Source organism: Anas acuta, chromosome 16 (genome assembly GCF_963932015.1).
Source record: "Anas acuta chromosome 16, bAnaAcu1.1, whole genome shotgun sequence".
In the NCBI taxonomy this organism is placed as follows: Eukaryota; Metazoa; Chordata; class Aves; order Anseriformes; family Anatidae; genus Anas; species Anas acuta.
The window spans coordinates 14,031,380-14,049,787 of record NC_088994.1 but is presented as its reverse complement, the minus strand read 5'-3'; the positions used below and the strand labels follow the sequence as shown (position 1 = coordinate 14,049,787).

Here is an 18,408-nt window from a genome sequence, read left to right as displayed (position 1 = left end):
TGAAGGAATGCAACAACCTAATATCGGGCATATATCGCATGTGCTTCTAAAATATCAGATGATGCGTGTTTTTCAGACCCTTGCCTCAGTTTACAGCAAAATCTTAGCCAATTGTTTCCTCCCCCCAAAATGTGATCAGTATTACAATTCTGTATTCTCAGGAAGCAGTTAATGTGATAGTATCTACTTCAGAATTACATGAAATGAAATGAGGACAAATACTAATTGAGAACTCTGTTTGACACGATATTCTTAAACAAGTGATAAAAGGGGAAGAATATTTCAAAATTCCATCTTTTTGTAAGTGCTGCTCAGAGCAGTAGTTCTGCACAGCCCTTAATATCTTTTTAAAGAACTGGAATTAACGGTTTCAAAAGTATTTTTTTATGATTGAATTTAGCAATCAACCAGAATGTTTTCTGTGTTTGTTCATTTCCAGGAGCAGCAGAAGTCAACCCAAACTGTACAAAATGTAAATAGTGCTCCTTCTCTAGACGTTTTTAGCAGTATGTTGAAGGATACAACAAAGGAACATCGAGTCCATTTTTTTGACCTGAGCAGCAAAATCTTTACAGGTATGTACAGTGTTGACTTTGTGTGAAGTAAAAGAATTATTAAGAGCATTGCTTGCTTACTTGTTTTTCTCTTCAGACCTTTTCATTGTTAAACAGTAATCAAATTGGGGCTAATTCTGATTACAAAACCTTGCTAGCTTAAAACATCAGATAATAATTAAAAAATAAAGAAATCACAAACTGGTCAGTAGTCAAATGCAGATTTATGAGGAGAAAAAAGACTTTTCGGGAAGTAACTTTAGCTTTTCTAATCAGAACAACTTCATCTCAGGAGCTGTTTCTTGGTTTCCCTTGGAACCTTTAAATTAAATAGCCGCAGTTTGAGCAATGGTTTTAATATTTAATTATTAAATATTATAGTATCAAATCTAGAGTTTAAATGGAAAGTAAATGAGAAGATCTGACAGTTTATAGCAACAGTGTGATACTCATAGCAGTAACCAAATGGCTTGAACGTATATTTAAAATTTTAAGCAATTGATTTGTTGTTTAACTTGACTCTCTTTGCTTGCTCCTTAAAGTAGAAAGTTTGGAGCGAGGATTTCTGCTTAAATGTGAGATATGGGTTGTGTTGCTTTTTTTTTTTTTTAAAGACTTTGTGAAAATGTTTGTTTGTTTGTTTGTTTGTTTGTTTGTTTTGAAGCTTAATCATGAAGTCCAACTCAGGAATCTTTGAAGGTGGTGTCTTTTTTTTTTTTTTTTTAATTTTCTTGCATAGCTTGTGACTGAGATTTTCAACCTTTACAACCAAAATGCAACTCTTTTAAACTCTTCAGACAGTCTCTGAGAAGTGCTCTCTGCAGGATCCAAGGCAAACTTCTTCTTAAAAAAGTCAACTTTTACACATTTTTTAAAAAGGCTTTTAAAAAGGCTTTAAAAATGAATGGCTTAAATTATATACTTGGTAGTTCTCCAGAGGTATTTCACAGACTTCCTTATAGGTTGACAGCTGGTCTTCAGAAACAGGAAGTTATAATGTTAAGCATTTAATACTGCATTTTCTTCTTTGTTTTAACAGCTCAAAAGGAAGCGAAGAGAAACAAAGATAAAGCGACAGAGTTTATAGGGGCATCAAAGAAAGCTATTGCTTCAGCATCTATGGTGGAGAAACATGCATCTTCCCTCACTAAAAATTCTCCTCCAAAGAAGTCCCCTTCCGTGTCTAGCACATCATCGCTAATGAAGCAGACGCTTAAACCTGCTGGGAGTTTCAAAGGTGTAATTCCCAAGAAACCATGCCCTTCAACAGGCGGCGTTCCTTCAAAACAACCAGCTTCTTCTCATGACTCGCCAGCTTCCAAAAAACTAGCTGCATCCAGTTTGGCTGGAGGACTCAAAAGGCCTTTGCCGTCTTCCGTTTCTACTGCATCTGGAAGTAGTCAAGCAAAAACACAAGCTAGCCCTATCCAGTCGCAGCCCAACTCGCAGATTCGACAACATATTCGTCAGTCCCTAAAAGAAATTTTATGGAAGAGGTGGGTGGGAATTCAAAGCACTTATTTTAAATAGGAAGCTACAACTAGAAGTAAAGGGTTAGCCTGCATAGTTTTGTTTCTTTCTTGCTAAGTGATACTAAGGGATTTAATTTGTGCTAGAAATTACTACAAGTATTTTTAGCATTAGAGCTTTATTAAAAATAAAAAATCTGATGCCAAATAATTGGGCATGTGAAAAAGCCTTTAAAAAAAAGTCACTATCCCATTTGTAGTGAGAGACAATTACAGTTGAAGAATTAAATCACAGCATAGAGATGTTTCTAATGCAGGTGACCTGAAGCTGATATCTGGCAATGGTGGTGTTTGGAGATGTAGGGGTTGTACGAAGCATAGTGTAGGGAATATCACAGTGAAAGGTTGGAAGGGCTTGCTGAGGCAGAGGTTCCTTCTTCTCCCAAAGTTAGCAACTGTACTACTTTTTTTTTTTTTTTTAAAAAAAAAAAAAGCTGAAACATTGTCCCACAAATATTAAAGCTCTTGTCAGCTGTCAAGACTTAGGCCACTGTGCTCTGGTAGTGTCTCTGAAATAGAAATGCTGTTCACAGTGGAGGGTCTAAGATTAAAACTGAAGTGTTTTAGCTCCCTCAGTAGCTCATGACAAAAAACAACAACAACAAACTAATTGCAGTGTCATGAGTAGGAGTATTTGTAAGGACTGACCTGGCTTCAGTTCGTTAAGGCTGTCTTCCGTGGTCTTCTGTAGACAGTAGCAAAAGGTTGCCATAGTTGACATTTTGAGGTCCTGAGATGGACTTTGGCTTTGAAATGTGTTTTAAGGAAGTCCTCACTGAGTGAATAAAAGCGTGGTTAACTCCTTCCTCTGAAAATGTATTTTTTATGAATGCTGCCTGAAGAGTTCGTGCCTAACGTAAATGCGCATACCCTTTCTTGTTTTTAACAGAGTCAATGATAGTGATGATCTGGTCATGACAGAGAGTGAAGTAGGGAAAGTAGCACTCAATATTGAAAAGGAGATGTTTAATTTGTTTCAAGTTACGGACAACCGATACAAGAGTAAATACCGTAGCATCATGTTCAATCTCAAGGACCCAAAAAATCAGGTTTGGAATTTACTTAAACAGTAAACGTACTGAAATATATTCTGTTTTTTAAATAATACATCAATATGTAGTTTCAAGAGAGAGACTTATGAATTATGCTCTAAAAAATTGTTTTAAAGCCATTCAAATATTAAAAAATCCAGTTGGAATGGAAGTCCAGTTGGATCGCGTGTTTTTATTAAGATTGGCCTTTGTAGTGAAATATTTGTTTATTGAATGGCATTCTTAGAAAAAAAATAAATGTTTTTCTTCTGTGACGTTCTGTGGTTTGTATGGGAGACCACTTGTGTACATGATAATTTATCTTTTAAAGGAAAAAGAAGCTGGTGCAGATGGGAATAGTGACTAGACAACGTAATATTTTTTAAAAAAAATTCTACTATAGATATGAAACAGGAGTGGCAGTTCATCTCTCGAAATTCCTGTTCAGTAGAATTGATAGTATATTTTATGGTAATGTGGAAAATTCATACTTCATGATGATTTCATCATTAGTTTCTGGTTGCTGCACCGTGCTAAGTTTTCTTAAGATTAACTGGCATTTTTAATAGGGAATTAAGAAACCTGAAAGGGTTTTGACAGTCCAGCACTGCAAATCATGTTAGTTGCTTAAGTTATTCAGCATGGCAACAAAGTGTTTTTTTTGTTTGTTTGTTTTTTTTTAGGGACTTTTTCATCGTGTTCTTCGTGGAGAAATCTCAGTGTCAAAACTAGTGAGAATGAAACCCGAAGAACTTTTATCTAAAGAACTGTCTGTATGGAAGGAGAAACCAGCCAAAGCGGTAAGCAATGCAATTCTCCAGTGTGTCCTTAGATACGAACTAACAGTAACTTCACCAGCCCTTACCACCCATAATTTATTGTTTTCTTCCTAATGAAATATGAATAACGTAAGCTTTTTCTCTTCCACTAGCCAACCGATAAGAAAATACAAAATAAAATTATAAAATCAGTATGCAGACTTGTTACTAAAGTGTTTTTGTTTCTCTCAGATGTTAGAGTCAAGAAACAAATCACACGAGATCAAGAAAGCAGCTGTAAAACGGGAACAAGTGCCAGATGTAAATATGGAAGATTCTCCCCCGGTGTCTGATTCTGATATAAGTATTAGCTATTGCTTTAGCATGGAGGTGCCAAGGGAGATAAATGCTAACTAGGGCCTCAAATTTTGTATCAGAAATGCAGGTTGTTTCAATGAACTGTAAGAATGTCACCTAGTAGGTGTGCTATGAGCATTTTCCTTTTGGTTTGAAGGAATGCAACAACCTAATATCGGGCATATATCGCATGTGCTTCTAAAATATCAGATGATGCATGTTTTTCAGACCCTTGCCTCAGTTTACAGCAAAATCTTAGCCAATTGTTTCCCCCCCCCAAAATGTGATCAGTATTACAATTCTGTATTCTCAGGAAGCAGTTAATGTGATAGTATCTACTTCAGAATTACATGAAATGAAATGAGGACAAATACTATTTGAGAACTCTGTTTGACATGATATTCTTAAACAAATAATAAAAGGGGAAGAATATTTCAAAATTCCAGTGCTGCTCAGAGCAGTAGTTCTGCACAGCCCTTAATATCTTTTTAAAGAACTGGAATTAACGGTTTCAAAAGTATTTTTTTATGATTGAATTTAGCAATCAACCAGAATGTTTTCTGTGTTTGTTCATTTCCAGGAGCAGCAGAAGTCAACCCAAACTGTACAAAATGTAAATAGTGCTCCTTCTCTAGACGTTTTTAGCAGTATGTTGAAGGATACAACAAAGGAACATCGAGTCCATTTTTTTGACCTGAGCAGCAAAATCTTTACAGGTATGTACAGTGTTGACTTTGTGTGAAGTAAAAGAATTATTAAGAGCATTGCTTGCTTACTTGTTTTTCTCTTCAGACCTTTTCATTGTTAAACAGTAATCAAAAACACGTTAAAATTAATTTTGTAGGTCAGATTTCAGCATCTGAAGATGAATTACCACCGAAGAAGATAAAATTAATGGCTTCTGCTAAAAAAGCAGAGTCAAAATCTAAACCAGAAGTTCAGCGAAAATATGAAAGTTCTGCACCATCAGCAGCAGCGGAGCCTGCTAAAGAGGCAGCCTCTGAAAACACAGAGGAAACCGAAGTTGCACCTGCAGCAGAAGCAGTTTCCCAGTCAAGCTTAGAAAGAACTTACATTCCTACAACCCAAGGCCATAACAACACAGATTCTTCATCTGAAGAACCTTCGACTTTTCCTGCCTCTTGCACTGGTGCAGTTGTCACAACTGTAACAGTTTCTGGCCGAGAGCCTAGAACACCAATGAGTGGCTCCTCTGGTACTACGACGACAGCCCTGCGTTCTGGTACTGCATCTGATAAAGTTTCAACAGGGGAGACAAAGCAGGAAATGTCAAAACCAGTTATGACTGTCCCCAAATCAATATTAACAAAGCCATCATCCTCACCAGATCCAAGATACTTAGCTGTTCATCAGTCACCCAATATCAGGTGCGTATATTTAATAGTAAGCTAAGCCACTGAATCTCTGGTCTCTCTATGTTCAGTTTGTTTGTCCCCCTTTGCTTCTTACCCTCCCCTGCCAATAATCAAAAGGCATGTTCAACTTTAAATCCGATTACCTGAACTTTAAATTTTCAATTCGTCATCTCCTTGTTTAACTTCTCTAGTTGGTAAAATTTTCTGAGCATCGTTATATATTGACAGTAAAAATTCTTCAATGTGTTTTAACGGATAAATAAAACTTATAAGATATTTGACTTTAAATCTGCATGTGCATTCAAATATATTAAGTGTTTGTGAGGGTTGGTTTAAAGCTGCTCCAGACTTTCATCCTGTATTGGATGAAAGTGGAAAACATTAACAAAGCATTTACTAAGGCTTGTGTTACTTGCTTTTTTAAAATAAAGTAATTGATCAATAAGAGGAGGGAAGAAAAGAAGAAGAAGGAAGCATTCTTACTGTGCTCTATAACGTTTCTCTTTTGGATTTGTTTTGCAGTGTTGCTGAGCCACGCTCACCTCAAGGCAGCGATACTTCTCTCTTCCTCTCTCGCCTCAACACCATTTGGAAAGGATTTATTAATATGCAGAGTGTGGCCAAATTTATCACTAAAGCATATCCTGTCTCCGGGTGCTTTGATTATCTTAGTGAGGTTAGCACTGACATGTTTATGCGTTTAGAATGTATTGCAGTTCCTGTTGTTAGAAAGGCTGGGGTCACTGTGTATGTTGTTATATTGGAAGTGTAACAAAAAAAAATTGCATCCCTTTAGTAATCTCCTTTAGTAATAGGAACAGTAGCCTGAGGCAGGGGGGAGGAGAGAAAGCCTTTTAAAAAAAATTCCTCGCGTATTTGTGAAGAATTCTCACGTCTGTTAATATGTTTATATATATGTTAGTATCTAACGTAGAATAATAGCTTGATTTCAAGATCAGTTTTTGACGAGAAGCATCATCAGCATGTGTGTTGAAAGAGATGCCTTGTTCTGCTCACAAACAGATGGATGGATCACTGATGTGATCTATTAGAAAAGTTTGGCCATTTATTAAAAATATCATCCTTTGATTAACTTTGATGCAACTGCTTTTATATTTTGGGAGGGTGTACATTCAACTAATGAGGTAGTATGACAGCTTGTGATGAAACAACTGAGCAGTTATTTAACTTCTCTGAAGAAGTGTATTTGTTGTGATTGAGGGTTTCAGGCGTGTAGTTTAGGTCTTTTCTTAGGAGGGTTGGTGGCTCTCTTGTTGTTTTTGCTAAAACAGGTTTCACTGTCATCATGACAGGAAGCTAACTAGAATTCATATGGGTGCAAAAATTTCAGATAAATCGAAAGCGTAGATAAAAGCTACACTACATATAACAGGTTCCCTGTAAAAGCAAAGCTAACAAATAGAATCGGCTGATAGGCATACAAAAGTATTTGACCTTCCACTGCTATCTTCGTCAGGCAGTGCTTTTTCTGTTTTGTGTGTACTGCCAGCCTTCCAGTAATATGCCATAATGAACTCCTTGCATTTTGGAAATAGCCCGTCTGAAATTAGGAATGTATGTGTGCAAGTTTAGTAAAATATAGTACTGTATTATCGCCTAAGCTACTGGGATGGGGCAATCTGTGCTGGTTCAAAACTGTATCCTCTCTTTCCTTTTCTTATACGACCATGTAATGCTTCTTGTTTAGGATTTACCAGACACGATTCATATTGGTGGGAAGATCTCACCGAAGGCAGTCTGGGATTATGTTGGCAAACTCAAATCTTCACTTTCTAAGGTATTTACTTAAAATCCTTTGGAAAACCAGGAAGAAATATACAGCAGCTTTTGATAGAATTTCCTTTTTACTAATTTACATTGATGTCAATCATACCTAGAAAACTACTGCTACCACTTATTCCATTGAAATTTTTGATTTATTGAAGAAACAGGTTTGCCTGTTGAGCTGCCAATCGTCTTTCCCCTGTGTAGTAGTTAAACATTCATACAACCTATTGTTTTTTAATGATTGAATATAAACAATCTATTTATTCAGTTACTGAAGATAGAAATTCAATTTTAAAAGACTAGGAAATTATTAGTAAGTGTATGTGATAAATTTTACTACTAAAACCCTTATGGATTTAGTAAAAACGAAGCACAGTATGCAAATATAATCTAAGAATTTTCCATTTCTTTCATAATTATTTGAATATTCTGAACCTAAAGAGGTGTAGCTTGATGTGAGATACGTAAATAGTTGGTATTTCTGAAAATGACAAAATTAATTCTGGTTTAATATTACCGATTGAATGACAGTATTTTCTTAAATCTTGGTTTAAAGCTGCTCCAGACTTTCATCCTATATTGGATGAAAGTGGAAAACGATTTTATTTGCTGATGTGTTACAGGTTGAATTTTTCCACTTTGATTTTGTATTTCAGGAATTGTTTTTGATTCGTTTGATTCGTTTCCATCCTGCCACAGAAGAAGAAGAAGTTGCCTATATCTCTCTCTACTCCTATTTTAGCAGTCGTGGTTGTTTTGGTGTTGTAACTAATAACAACAGACATGTCAAGAATCTCTACCTGATCCCACTGAGTTCTAAGGACCCAATTCCTTCCAAACTCTTGCCCTTTGAGGGACCAGGTAAGCACAAAATTTAGGGGAGGTTAACTGCTAGGTAAAATTACAAAACAAGTAAATCAGAGACCAATTGGTTTTGAATGTTTAATGGAAGCATAGTTAAAAAAATATATAATTTTATAAAAACATTTAAAAAGTATGCATATAGGAAAAAATTGCAAAGTCAGTCATCTCAAGGTGACATGGTCTGAAACTCACATAGCCTTTCCAACAAGATAAATCTCTGCTGTTAGGAGGATTTGTTTACCCATAAAATGGAGTACATAGAACAGCCACTATATTGAGACAAACAAGCAAACATTATCAGAACATTCAACCGACCCTACTTTCAACAACCCATAAATCCACCAAGTTTTAGGTCCCTACAAGCCATGTGCTGTCCCCTAAATCACGTAGGAGACTCTTATCCCACGGAGCAGTCAAGAAATCTCTGAAGACAAAGGTAACGTTTATGGTTTCACTACATTGTTGTTATCTCATGGTATGTATTACGCTGTGCATGCAATATGCATGTACACGGGGTCTGAAATATTCTGTGCTACCTGGATCAAGTTCCAGACAAATCACTGACTTCAGAACATTGGTTTGCCTGGGAGCAGGCAAATTCCTTTTGCGTAGGTGGCAGACAGTAGGTGGTATAGGTTGGTATATATTACGCTCTTCTATTTTTAGTTAGAGTTATCAGCAGTAATGTATGGCTTGAATTTGCTCCATCTTTGTGCATTGAACATGGAAACAGAAGAAATGAGAATGAATTCAGATGTGAAACACCTTTATATTACAAAATTTGAAGTCATCTTCATCTGAGGATGGAGGCGGTGCATATGCTTAGTTTCCAAATAAGTACCTTTTTTCATATAGAGTAACAGGTTGAGGAGCTTAAGAGCTACAGGTTACAATGAAGGCAATACGTCGTTGTTGTAAGGATGGTTTGTAAAATACTAAACAGCGCAAAATAATTACACATTAAAACATGTAAGGAGCTGACCTTTCTGACAAGCTGACTGTCCTCTGCTACCCAAATACAAGTTTAGGACTAAACTCAATAAAGCATTCTCAGGGCTTATATTCATAAACAGAGGTGTGTTCTGCCTGGCCAGGTTTTCACATGTTAATGGCATACGACTTAAAAAACAATAACAAAAAAACACCACCAACAAGTAATGTAACGCTAGGAAAATACTCTTCTTTCCTGCATGAAATTGCAAAGGGCGCTTGCTTTGTGTTCTTGGACAAGATTTTTCTCATACACTCTGAGCCTGTCTTATCCATCCCTGAACAGTGCACAGTCTACGTCATTGTTTTCAGGCTACAGCTAAAAAGGCAAGCTTGTTGCTACCTTAAGTCATCATGTAGTCTCTATAAGCTGAATGTAAGCACCTGGTTGTCTTTAATTTACCCAGTTCTTGAAAAGTAGGCAAAAACTATTATTCCTGTTTCATAACCAAAAAACAAGAACATGTAAGTGTTAACACTTGGCACAGGGAGGCAGACAGAGTCCTAAACTGTGGGCTAGATTTTCCAGCCCGAATAACTGAAATACATTCCTTTCTGGACAGTAACATATACGAATGAGTTTGCCATTGACTTGGCTACGTCTGCAGTCTTCTGCTGTGCTTTTAAGCTGCTCTAGGGAAGCATTTAAATGATCTTCTCCTCCTTGCATTCTTGAGCAAACATAGGCTGTCCTTGTACATTATCTTTTATATTTCTGTTGTAGATTTCATTTCAAATGAAGCTTTTAAAGTGGAGGCCTGGCAAAAGTAGACAGACTTGTTAGCATAGAAATGAGGCATGTCAGGCTGGTTTTTACAAAATGTAAATAGGAAAAGTTCTTTCAAAACTGGAGGTAATTGCCCAGAAGAAACATAGGTATAAACACTTGCAGGCATGTATTAATACCGCAGAGTAAAAGACTTGTAATACATACTTGTTACTGACATCTGATGGAATTTACTGTTTTTTATACCCAATAAAAATATTTTTTGGAAAGTGGTCATTGTCTCCTTAAATCTGTGTACCTTCAAACAGAGTTTAGCAAGTACTCAAAAAACATGACAGTATAAGATACTTTGATAAATATGACTGGGGGCGGGAGGAGGGAGAGGACAATAATCCCATCACTCCAGAAGTCCTAGCTGGAGGATATTCCAGCTGTATCAGCCAGCTCCATCAGGTGCATACGGATTATGAATCTGTTATGAATCCTGTTTTCTGATGGACTGGATTTGGAACACAACTGAGGACCTCTGACCTGCTGTAGTGCCTAGAAGATCTACAAAACTTTGTCATGGGTGATATAAATATAGAGGAACATGGAAGGATATTCACATTTATTCACTTCAACCACCTCAGATATTTATTACCAGATATTATCTGTTGGTGGGATGTTCAGCATTGTTTTTGTTTTTTTTTTTTTTCTGGTAGTTTACTGTATGTGAATTTGTTTGTCTCGTTTCACATACACACAACACTATTTAGCACTTTCATCTGTAGATCTGAAAACACTTTGAAAAAAAATTAAAATCAGCCATTATTAGCACTAGGAAGACGCACTTATGGAGGGATTTATTGGCAATGTTGGAAATGTATCGGGTACCATACATATTTAAAATAGAAGAATTTTAATTTAAAAAGTGTATCAGCAGAGGGCATGCCGCAGTATCTCTTCCGTTAGTTTAAGCTTGGAAGTGTTTTTAAGTATGAAGGCATGAAATCTCTTCAAGCTATTTAGAGTACTCATAGCAGTATGGAAAGCAGCAGTAGTAGAACAACATATTTTTGATGTCAGCCACTCCCATTCAGCAAAAGTACCGTAATGTGCAGCAGTGTTACAGTGGTGGGAGTGATCTCTATCACCGAATCGAGATACACCAACTTGATAGTTTTCAATCATGCTTTCACAATTAACTGGGACAAGTATTTAAACGGCGTGTTGATAATGATTGCAGCTTTGCTTGTATTGGTCTCTGCGGTTAAAAGTGTGGCATAGGTCTGTTCCCTAAGTTTTGCCATCAGTGTACAGAAATTAGGGATGTATCCTTAGTGGTACAGTTAACTTCCTAGCAGCTGCGGATGGTAGGGACAATATGTGGCCATTACGTAGATAAATACTGCAAAACTGATTTCATGAAAATAAAAAACGTATTTAACGAAAAAAAATATATTAATCCCATAGTAATATTTAATATATCTTGTTTAAATAGATTTAATTACAGGATGTAACTTGATAACACCATCGTGGTCTTCAAATGCAGAATGCATTTAACAATATTTTATAAATAATTTAGCATCAAAAGCTACTAACATAGCTTGCAGCACTTAAAATGCTTGCTTGTGAAAGATAGTTATTGAGCAATAGTTGGAGACTGCAGCCAACATTTTCATGTAGTTATTACCTAAAATTAGGCACTTAACCTATTTATGGATATTGAAACCTATTTACGGATATGGAAATGGAATGGGACTGAGCTTTGAAGTGCTGGTCTGGCTGTATATTTCCATCCAAAAGAAGCACTTACTGCGTGATCGCTTTGGATTGAATGAATTTAGAAACTGGGTTAGGCATCTGTTGAAAATTACAGTATCAAAATGTAAAATTTTAATGGATTTCTTCTCTGACCAAACTAAACAGATTCAGTTATAGCCGTTGTTAATTTAGCTTTGGAATTTATCTTGAACGTGTGTTTAAGTTTTACTCTGTTTTTATTAGCGATGATCTCTGTCTCTTACAGGGATTCAGAACTGATTTTTTATCCTTTTGCTGTTAATTTTAGATACACAGTCCAATAGATTTTTGAAACCTGCTCGTTTCAATTGTTCAGTGTTTGAGATGCATGTTGTGACTAGTTGGATAAATCACAGGTCTCTGCAGAAGAGCAGATAACCAATACGTTAATGACAGAAGAACAGTGAATGCTTACGAGGACTTTTAGGGTGAACACAGATTTGAGAGATACTCTGCACGGGTCGATGCTGACCAAATGTGGAGTCGTTACTCACATGCTGATAAAGAAAAAATGTAAAGCAGTCACTCAGAGTGAATCATACCTAACTATTGAGTCTCTTCAGAGTGTACACAGTCTTCCCAAGTAAGCTGTCTTTTGAGCTATGCCCTGATGTTATGCATTAATGTAACTTCATCTGGGGTAGTAAACTATAGTGATCAGAATTGCTAGGATTGCTTTTAGGCAGTGGGGTGAAAGGAGTTTTTAACTGGGTGAATCAAGGATTTGTGATCCTTTCCAAATAATCTTAGATTCACCAAAGATAATTACTTGTTTAGTTCCTGTCCTGCCTCCTTTCGTTGTACATCTTGCCGTCCCTGCCCTCTCACAAGGGCAATCTGTATAGAATTATAAGCAAACTAAATTATAAGCAAGTCTTAGTTTTGGTTACTATAGCTAGGTCATTTTCTTGATGCATTTATAATTCGTGTGTATATATATATATATTTCTAACCATGGAAGAAAGTGAAAATTGGCAACACAAAATACTGAAATACTATATCTGGAGGAAAAAACTTGGCACTGAGTTTTAAATGTACAAGTAGGAAATAATATAGAAGTTTATTTAAACCAGCATGGCCAACATCCTCTCAACCACAGAACTATGTAAAACTCAAACGCTGAACTTTGAAGTAATCTGAAATCAGCTGTGGAACTAGAATGCATTCAATCAAATTTCAGTGTTATTTTTTTTCAAAATACTTAAAATGAGAGCTGCTTCTGATAGGAAACTTCAAGTAGATTTTGCATTGGCCTCAATTTTTTCTGTCTTTTTGCAAAGACCTTCTAGTGAGTAACCAAATTTTGCTGGTCTCTCCATTATGGGGCTAAAACAGGCGTGCTGTACTATTACCAGTCACAGTCAGAAGAACACAGAATTTCAGAATTTAGGCAGGTTACTGCTTAATGAAATATTTATGCTTAATGAAGCTGTGTTGAAGAAGTCATCGTCTTGACTTACCTGGTTATAATCCTCTTGCTGAGGAAACCTCACACTGAACTTAAGAAATAGGCTTACCTCATTTAATTCTTTCTTGGCGTACGTGAATATAATTCCAGCTATACAAATAAAAACAGCTGATGTAATTTTCTCATAAGATAGTAAATTTAGGAGCCCCCTTAAAACTTTGAATTCAGTTGTTTCAGCAAAGGTTCATACTTATGACTGGTAATGGCAAATAGAATTTATCTGCAACTATGGGAAGTTTGGGTTTTTGCTGGTATCAAGAAGTTTTCAGTGGCAATAATTAGTTATTTATAAGTTGTTCCTTAGTGAGCAGTTGGTTTTGTTTAGTAAGAGACTAAAGATATACATAAATTCATATATTACACTTCTTTTAAACTCTTACTTAAGGGTCATGAATATAAGGGACAGTGTAGGTTTTAGAGTCCTCATCATATAACCACAGTAAATCTCTTTGCTGTTAGTTTCGTTTCTATATTCCTGGTTCCTTGCTGGATGCAAATATTAATATGGCTCCCAAATGAGGATCTCAAGTCACTAAATCCAGAAGTTAAAATCCTCTCTTTATATGTTTTTTCTACATTTGCCACTGACTGTATGTTAAAGGATTTATTCCCTGCTCTTTATTCTGGTTGTATTTGTCTTCCACGAGTGCCTGTGGGAAATGTGAATGTACAAGGAAGGAATACAATCATGTGAAACGGACCTTCAGCTGTTTGCATTTTTCCTCTTTATGGGAAACTTTCTGGTCATTTCTGGAAATGCTTCTCCAGGGATTCAAGCCTGAAGCTTTCACAATGGAGTAATTCTGCTCACATTTCTTACTTAGGGAAGGGTCTGTGGCATCAAACTCAATTCTACAACAGTGTTAAAAGTCACCTTGATGGAATGGTGTAAATGTCAGTCCGGTATTTTAGCACAGATTAGAACAGAAATGTAGTTATGAAGTTTAACAATGCCTCGTGCTTTCTTTGTAACAGAAAGTGAAGTGTTTGTATTTTGTTGTTGTTGTTTGTTTGTTTGTTTGTTTTAATAGCATTAGTTTTTTTCTCTTTATTTCTGGTTCTTCAATTCCAACGTAGCCCTACAGAAAGTTAGATTGCTTGTCCAGGTTTTCTCACTTATCAGTATCGCTGTGCATATAATGTATTTGCAAAGTATTTAGAAAGGAAATATTTGATTTGGGGGGGAAGTGGACAATAATAAGAAGAAAGTAATAATACAAAAATAGGAAAACTTTAATTTTTGAACATTAGAGACATTTACAAGGACATCTTTCAGTAATCATACCTGTTACTGCAATCTTACAAAATATCAGGGAAAGGATTAAAACATTTTTAGTTACTGTATACAAATTTATATAAATAGTAATTAAATATAGACACATAGGCTTATGGGATAATGTCACTGCATGAAATTTAGAAGAACTGTTACTGTTATGACTCATAGCTGCCATTATATAAAATGATAAGTTTCTATTGAAAACACAGATAAAAAATAGTAGTTTTTTTACATATGCAATCTTTGTGTTTCCTTTCAGGTCTCGAGTCTTCACGTCCAAATTTAATTCTTGGATTGGTTATCTGTCAGAAAGGGAAGCGTCTTGCTACTACCATGGATACAGACAAAATAGAGAAAAAGCGCAGCCGAATTCAGGTGCAAGAGGAAACAGAAACATCGCTGTACTCTAAGGGGCCAGTAGCTTCTTCACAAGAAAAGAAAACTCCGAAATACACACTGTATTCGGGAGATTCAGCTGTAAGTACAACACTACCTGGATCTCCTCCACCTCCACCCCCACTTCCCGTTCCAGAAACCTCATCAGTTACACCTTCAGTATTAAAAATACTGTCCTCGATTAAGAGTGGAACCACAAGTACTGTACCGCCACCAGTTTCAGCTACCGCTTCTACAAGTGCTACTGCTACGCATTCTTCATCCTCAAAAACTGCCACACCTCTTGAGTACATCCTCCAGACACTTTTTGGTAAAAAGAAGACTTTTGAACCTCTTGCTAAAAACACTAAAAACACTTCTGTGGAAACACCTGCCTCATATGTGCCAGATTTATCTGCTTCTTCATCCTTGGTGGAACAGCAAAAAATGTTAGAAGAATTAAACAAACAAATAGAAGAGCAGAAACGACAAATTGAGGAGCAAGAAGAAGCCCTCAGACAACAACGAGCAGCTGTTGGTGTTTCAATGGCTCACTTCTCGGTGTCTGATGCTTTAATGTCACCTCCACCAAAATCTTCCCTAATGAAGACTGAATTGTTCCATCAGGACCAACAGGCTGCACAAAAAGTAGATTTACCTTCATCTTCCAATCAGCAAGCACAACTTTTAAACCAGAGCTGTGACCCTCAAGCGAGTTTTCCAAACACTTTGCAGACTTCACTTGGTAAGGAAGATAAAACTTTAATTCCTGCTACTCAGCTTAGTTACGGTGGTGATAACTGGGTTTCCAGTGAAAGACCCCCAGACAGGGGTCTTTCTGCGGTGCAATACGAAGAACAAAGAAACCCTCAGCCTCATCAATTTGTAGAACAAACTGAATCTCCACCAGTTCAGGGTGAGGGTGGACCTCTCCCACAGCACTTTGAGGAGAACCGAGCTGGAGGTCCGTTTTCTTTGTCTGGGCAGAAAGGAGGACCTCCAGCACCACTGATGCTCAATGAAGCATCCTTCTTTGAAGAACGGACAGGAGGGAGTCCACCACCCAGGTTTGCCAACCAGAGAGGTCCAGCTCCACTTCAGTTTGGAGGACCAAGAGGAGCAACACCTCCAATGTTTCCAGAACAAAACGAACCTCCCCCTTCCAGATTTCATTTCCAAGGTCAGTCGCCACAAAATATGAAGCCAACCCCAAGACCACTCCTGGACCTTCCCAGTCATTCATCCATCCACAGAAAGGAGATGTGGGAGGAAGCTGGGCCATCTGCACCTCTTTCTGGTATTCCTGGGCAAGGGCCCGAGTCAGAAGGACAGTGGTCAGGATCTGACTTCCGAGAAGGCAAAAATCTTGAATTTAGAGGCCAGACATTTGAAGGGAGACAGAGAGAGAGACACGAAGGAGGAAATAAAGACAAGGTTTTAGATCAGCCAGAGCCTCAGCAAGCAGATAATCGACAAAGCAGACCCTTTGAGGAAAGACGAAGGGATCGAGAACATGGCAGACCTTGGGAAAGAGACCGTGGCGGAAACTGGAACAGAGACAGGGACTGGGAGAGACACAGAGACAAAGAATGGGATAAAAACAGAGACAGAAACCAAAACAAAGACAGAGAGAAAGACTTAGAGCGAGGTAAAGACTGGGAAAGAAACAGAGACCGAGAGAGAGCAAGAACCAGAGAGAGAGAATCCTACAGGAGACGTGACAGAGAACGATCAAGAAGCAGAGACAGAGATCGTGACAGAGACCGAGACCGGGATCGAAGCAGGGAAAAAGAGCGAGATCGAGACAGAGATCGAGATCGTGAAAGAGGAAAAGATCGGAAAGATCGGAGTAAAAGTAGGGAGATCGGTAAAGAGATGAAGCCAGAAACACCTAAGGAAGGTCAGAAAGCAACAGAAGCAGAAGCTTCATCTTCCACTAATCAGTCATAGAACTATAACTGCTGTTATATTTCCCATAGATAATATACACCACTGCAAGGACTGAGTCAATGTCTTCAGTATATACTGTATATTCTCACCTTTACAAAAATGCTGTTGTAAATCTAGCCTTACAAAATGTACTGACAAATTAGCAATTTTTGAACAACTGTGAATAGGTAAAAGGTAAGAACAAAATTATAAAGTTATGTTTTCCAGTAACTTGAATTGTAATTTTATAAAAGAATTTAATCAAGACCTTAGGAGCCATACCTTTACATCTCATGTATGTGATATTTTGGTGTCAAAGTTGTTCCTACAGCACACGCTTTAAAAAAGGAGTCAAATATTGCTGTCTTGTTTATTTTACAATGGAAGGGTCATGCGTATTTAGGAGAAGGCTGCAGAAGAACAGTGTTACTGATTATTGGACGGAGGATTTGAAAATGGAATGTTAAAAGCTTAAAGTGCACTATCTTCCTTTTTATATACAGGTATTTTGTGTTTTGAAATCCATCTGTTAAGTGTACAACAAAGAAACAAACCACACCTAGTTTTTCATGTGGATGAGGGGTTTTTAATTTCACATTTTTACAAACCTGCAATTAAAGAGTATATAAAAGTAGCCCCTTTATAACCAGCAAAAAAAATTAAAAAATCAGACATCTATTGGCAAAGAGCTAAGACTACAAATGAATTGGTATACCAAAGGAAAGAAAAAGAAGTTTATTAAATAAGTTTATTAAATGGGCCATGGAATTTATTTCTTCGATTGAAATTAATTATGTGGGACATTTCTTGGGTTTTCTTTTGGCAGAACTTTGCTGGAAATTTAAGAAATGTCTCCATTTTCCTGTACTTTCCACTCTAAAAGTGTTTTGCTCCTGAAAAAAAAAAAGAAAAAAAAAAGTGTCACTGTTGTCAGACCCTGCTTATGCTGGTAGTGTATATAAGACTGTCCACTGAAAAAGGTATAAAACTGCATTAAGTTTGAAAAGAAGATTGGTAATATTAATTATTAATTATTAGTAATATTAATTATTAATTATTTATTAATTTTATTAATTATTAATTATTAGTGATTTTAATTATTAGTAATTTTATTAATTATTAATTATTAGTAATTTTAATTATTAGTAATATTGGTCTGTATTCTGAACCTGTAGACAAAATGTTAAAATGCAAAGAGGCGGTATTAAATGCAAACATCTACTATGGTGTAAGATTTTTCTTAATGAGATGTTTTTAATTTAAAGATATACATAAAAGTATGCAAAAAGCAAGTGTGTTTGTTTAGGTTTACTTGATAGAAATTTCTGTAAATTGTATTTTATATGACAAAATATATCACTGTACATTAAAATATGGGACTTCACAGGTTTTTGTTACTATAAGTAGAATAAACATCTACAGTGAAACGTTGTCCATTTCTTAAATCTGTACATGTGTATTATTTTCTAACTAGCTTTGCTACTTAACATGCCACCACAAGAGGCTGATGGCACACAGGTTTCATTTCCATCTGTTTAACAAAAGATATTTTACAGGATGCCACCACACCCAACTGATACTTACTTGTAGGTGTTCTGAAA

General features: G+C 36.5%; 1 protein-coding gene across 1 annotated transcript in view; it reads left to right on the top strand.

The window, feature by feature from the left end:
- The window catches only part of LOC137865674 (death-inducer obliterator 1-like), a 47,047-nt gene that overhangs the window by 4,140 nt on the left and 24,499 nt on the right, over window positions 1–18,408 (top strand). Inside the window, exons 6-16 of the mRNA XM_068700935.1 lie at window positions 440–575; window positions 1,594–2,050; window positions 2,973–3,132; window positions 3,798–3,914; window positions 4,125–4,230; window positions 4,808–4,945; window positions 5,074–5,617; window positions 6,128–6,281; window positions 7,314–7,403; window positions 8,050–8,254; window positions 14,763–16,778. Of these exons, the coding sequence (XP_068557036.1) occupies window positions 440–575; window positions 1,594–2,050; window positions 2,973–3,132; window positions 3,798–3,914; window positions 4,125–4,230; window positions 4,808–4,945; window positions 5,074–5,617; window positions 6,128–6,281; window positions 7,314–7,403; window positions 8,050–8,254; window positions 14,763–16,778 (4,123 nt within the window). The remainder of the gene's footprint in view (window positions 1–439; window positions 576–1,593; window positions 2,051–2,972; window positions 3,133–3,797; window positions 3,915–4,124; window positions 4,231–4,807; window positions 4,946–5,073; window positions 5,618–6,127; window positions 6,282–7,313; window positions 7,404–8,049; window positions 8,255–14,762; window positions 16,779–18,408) is intronic.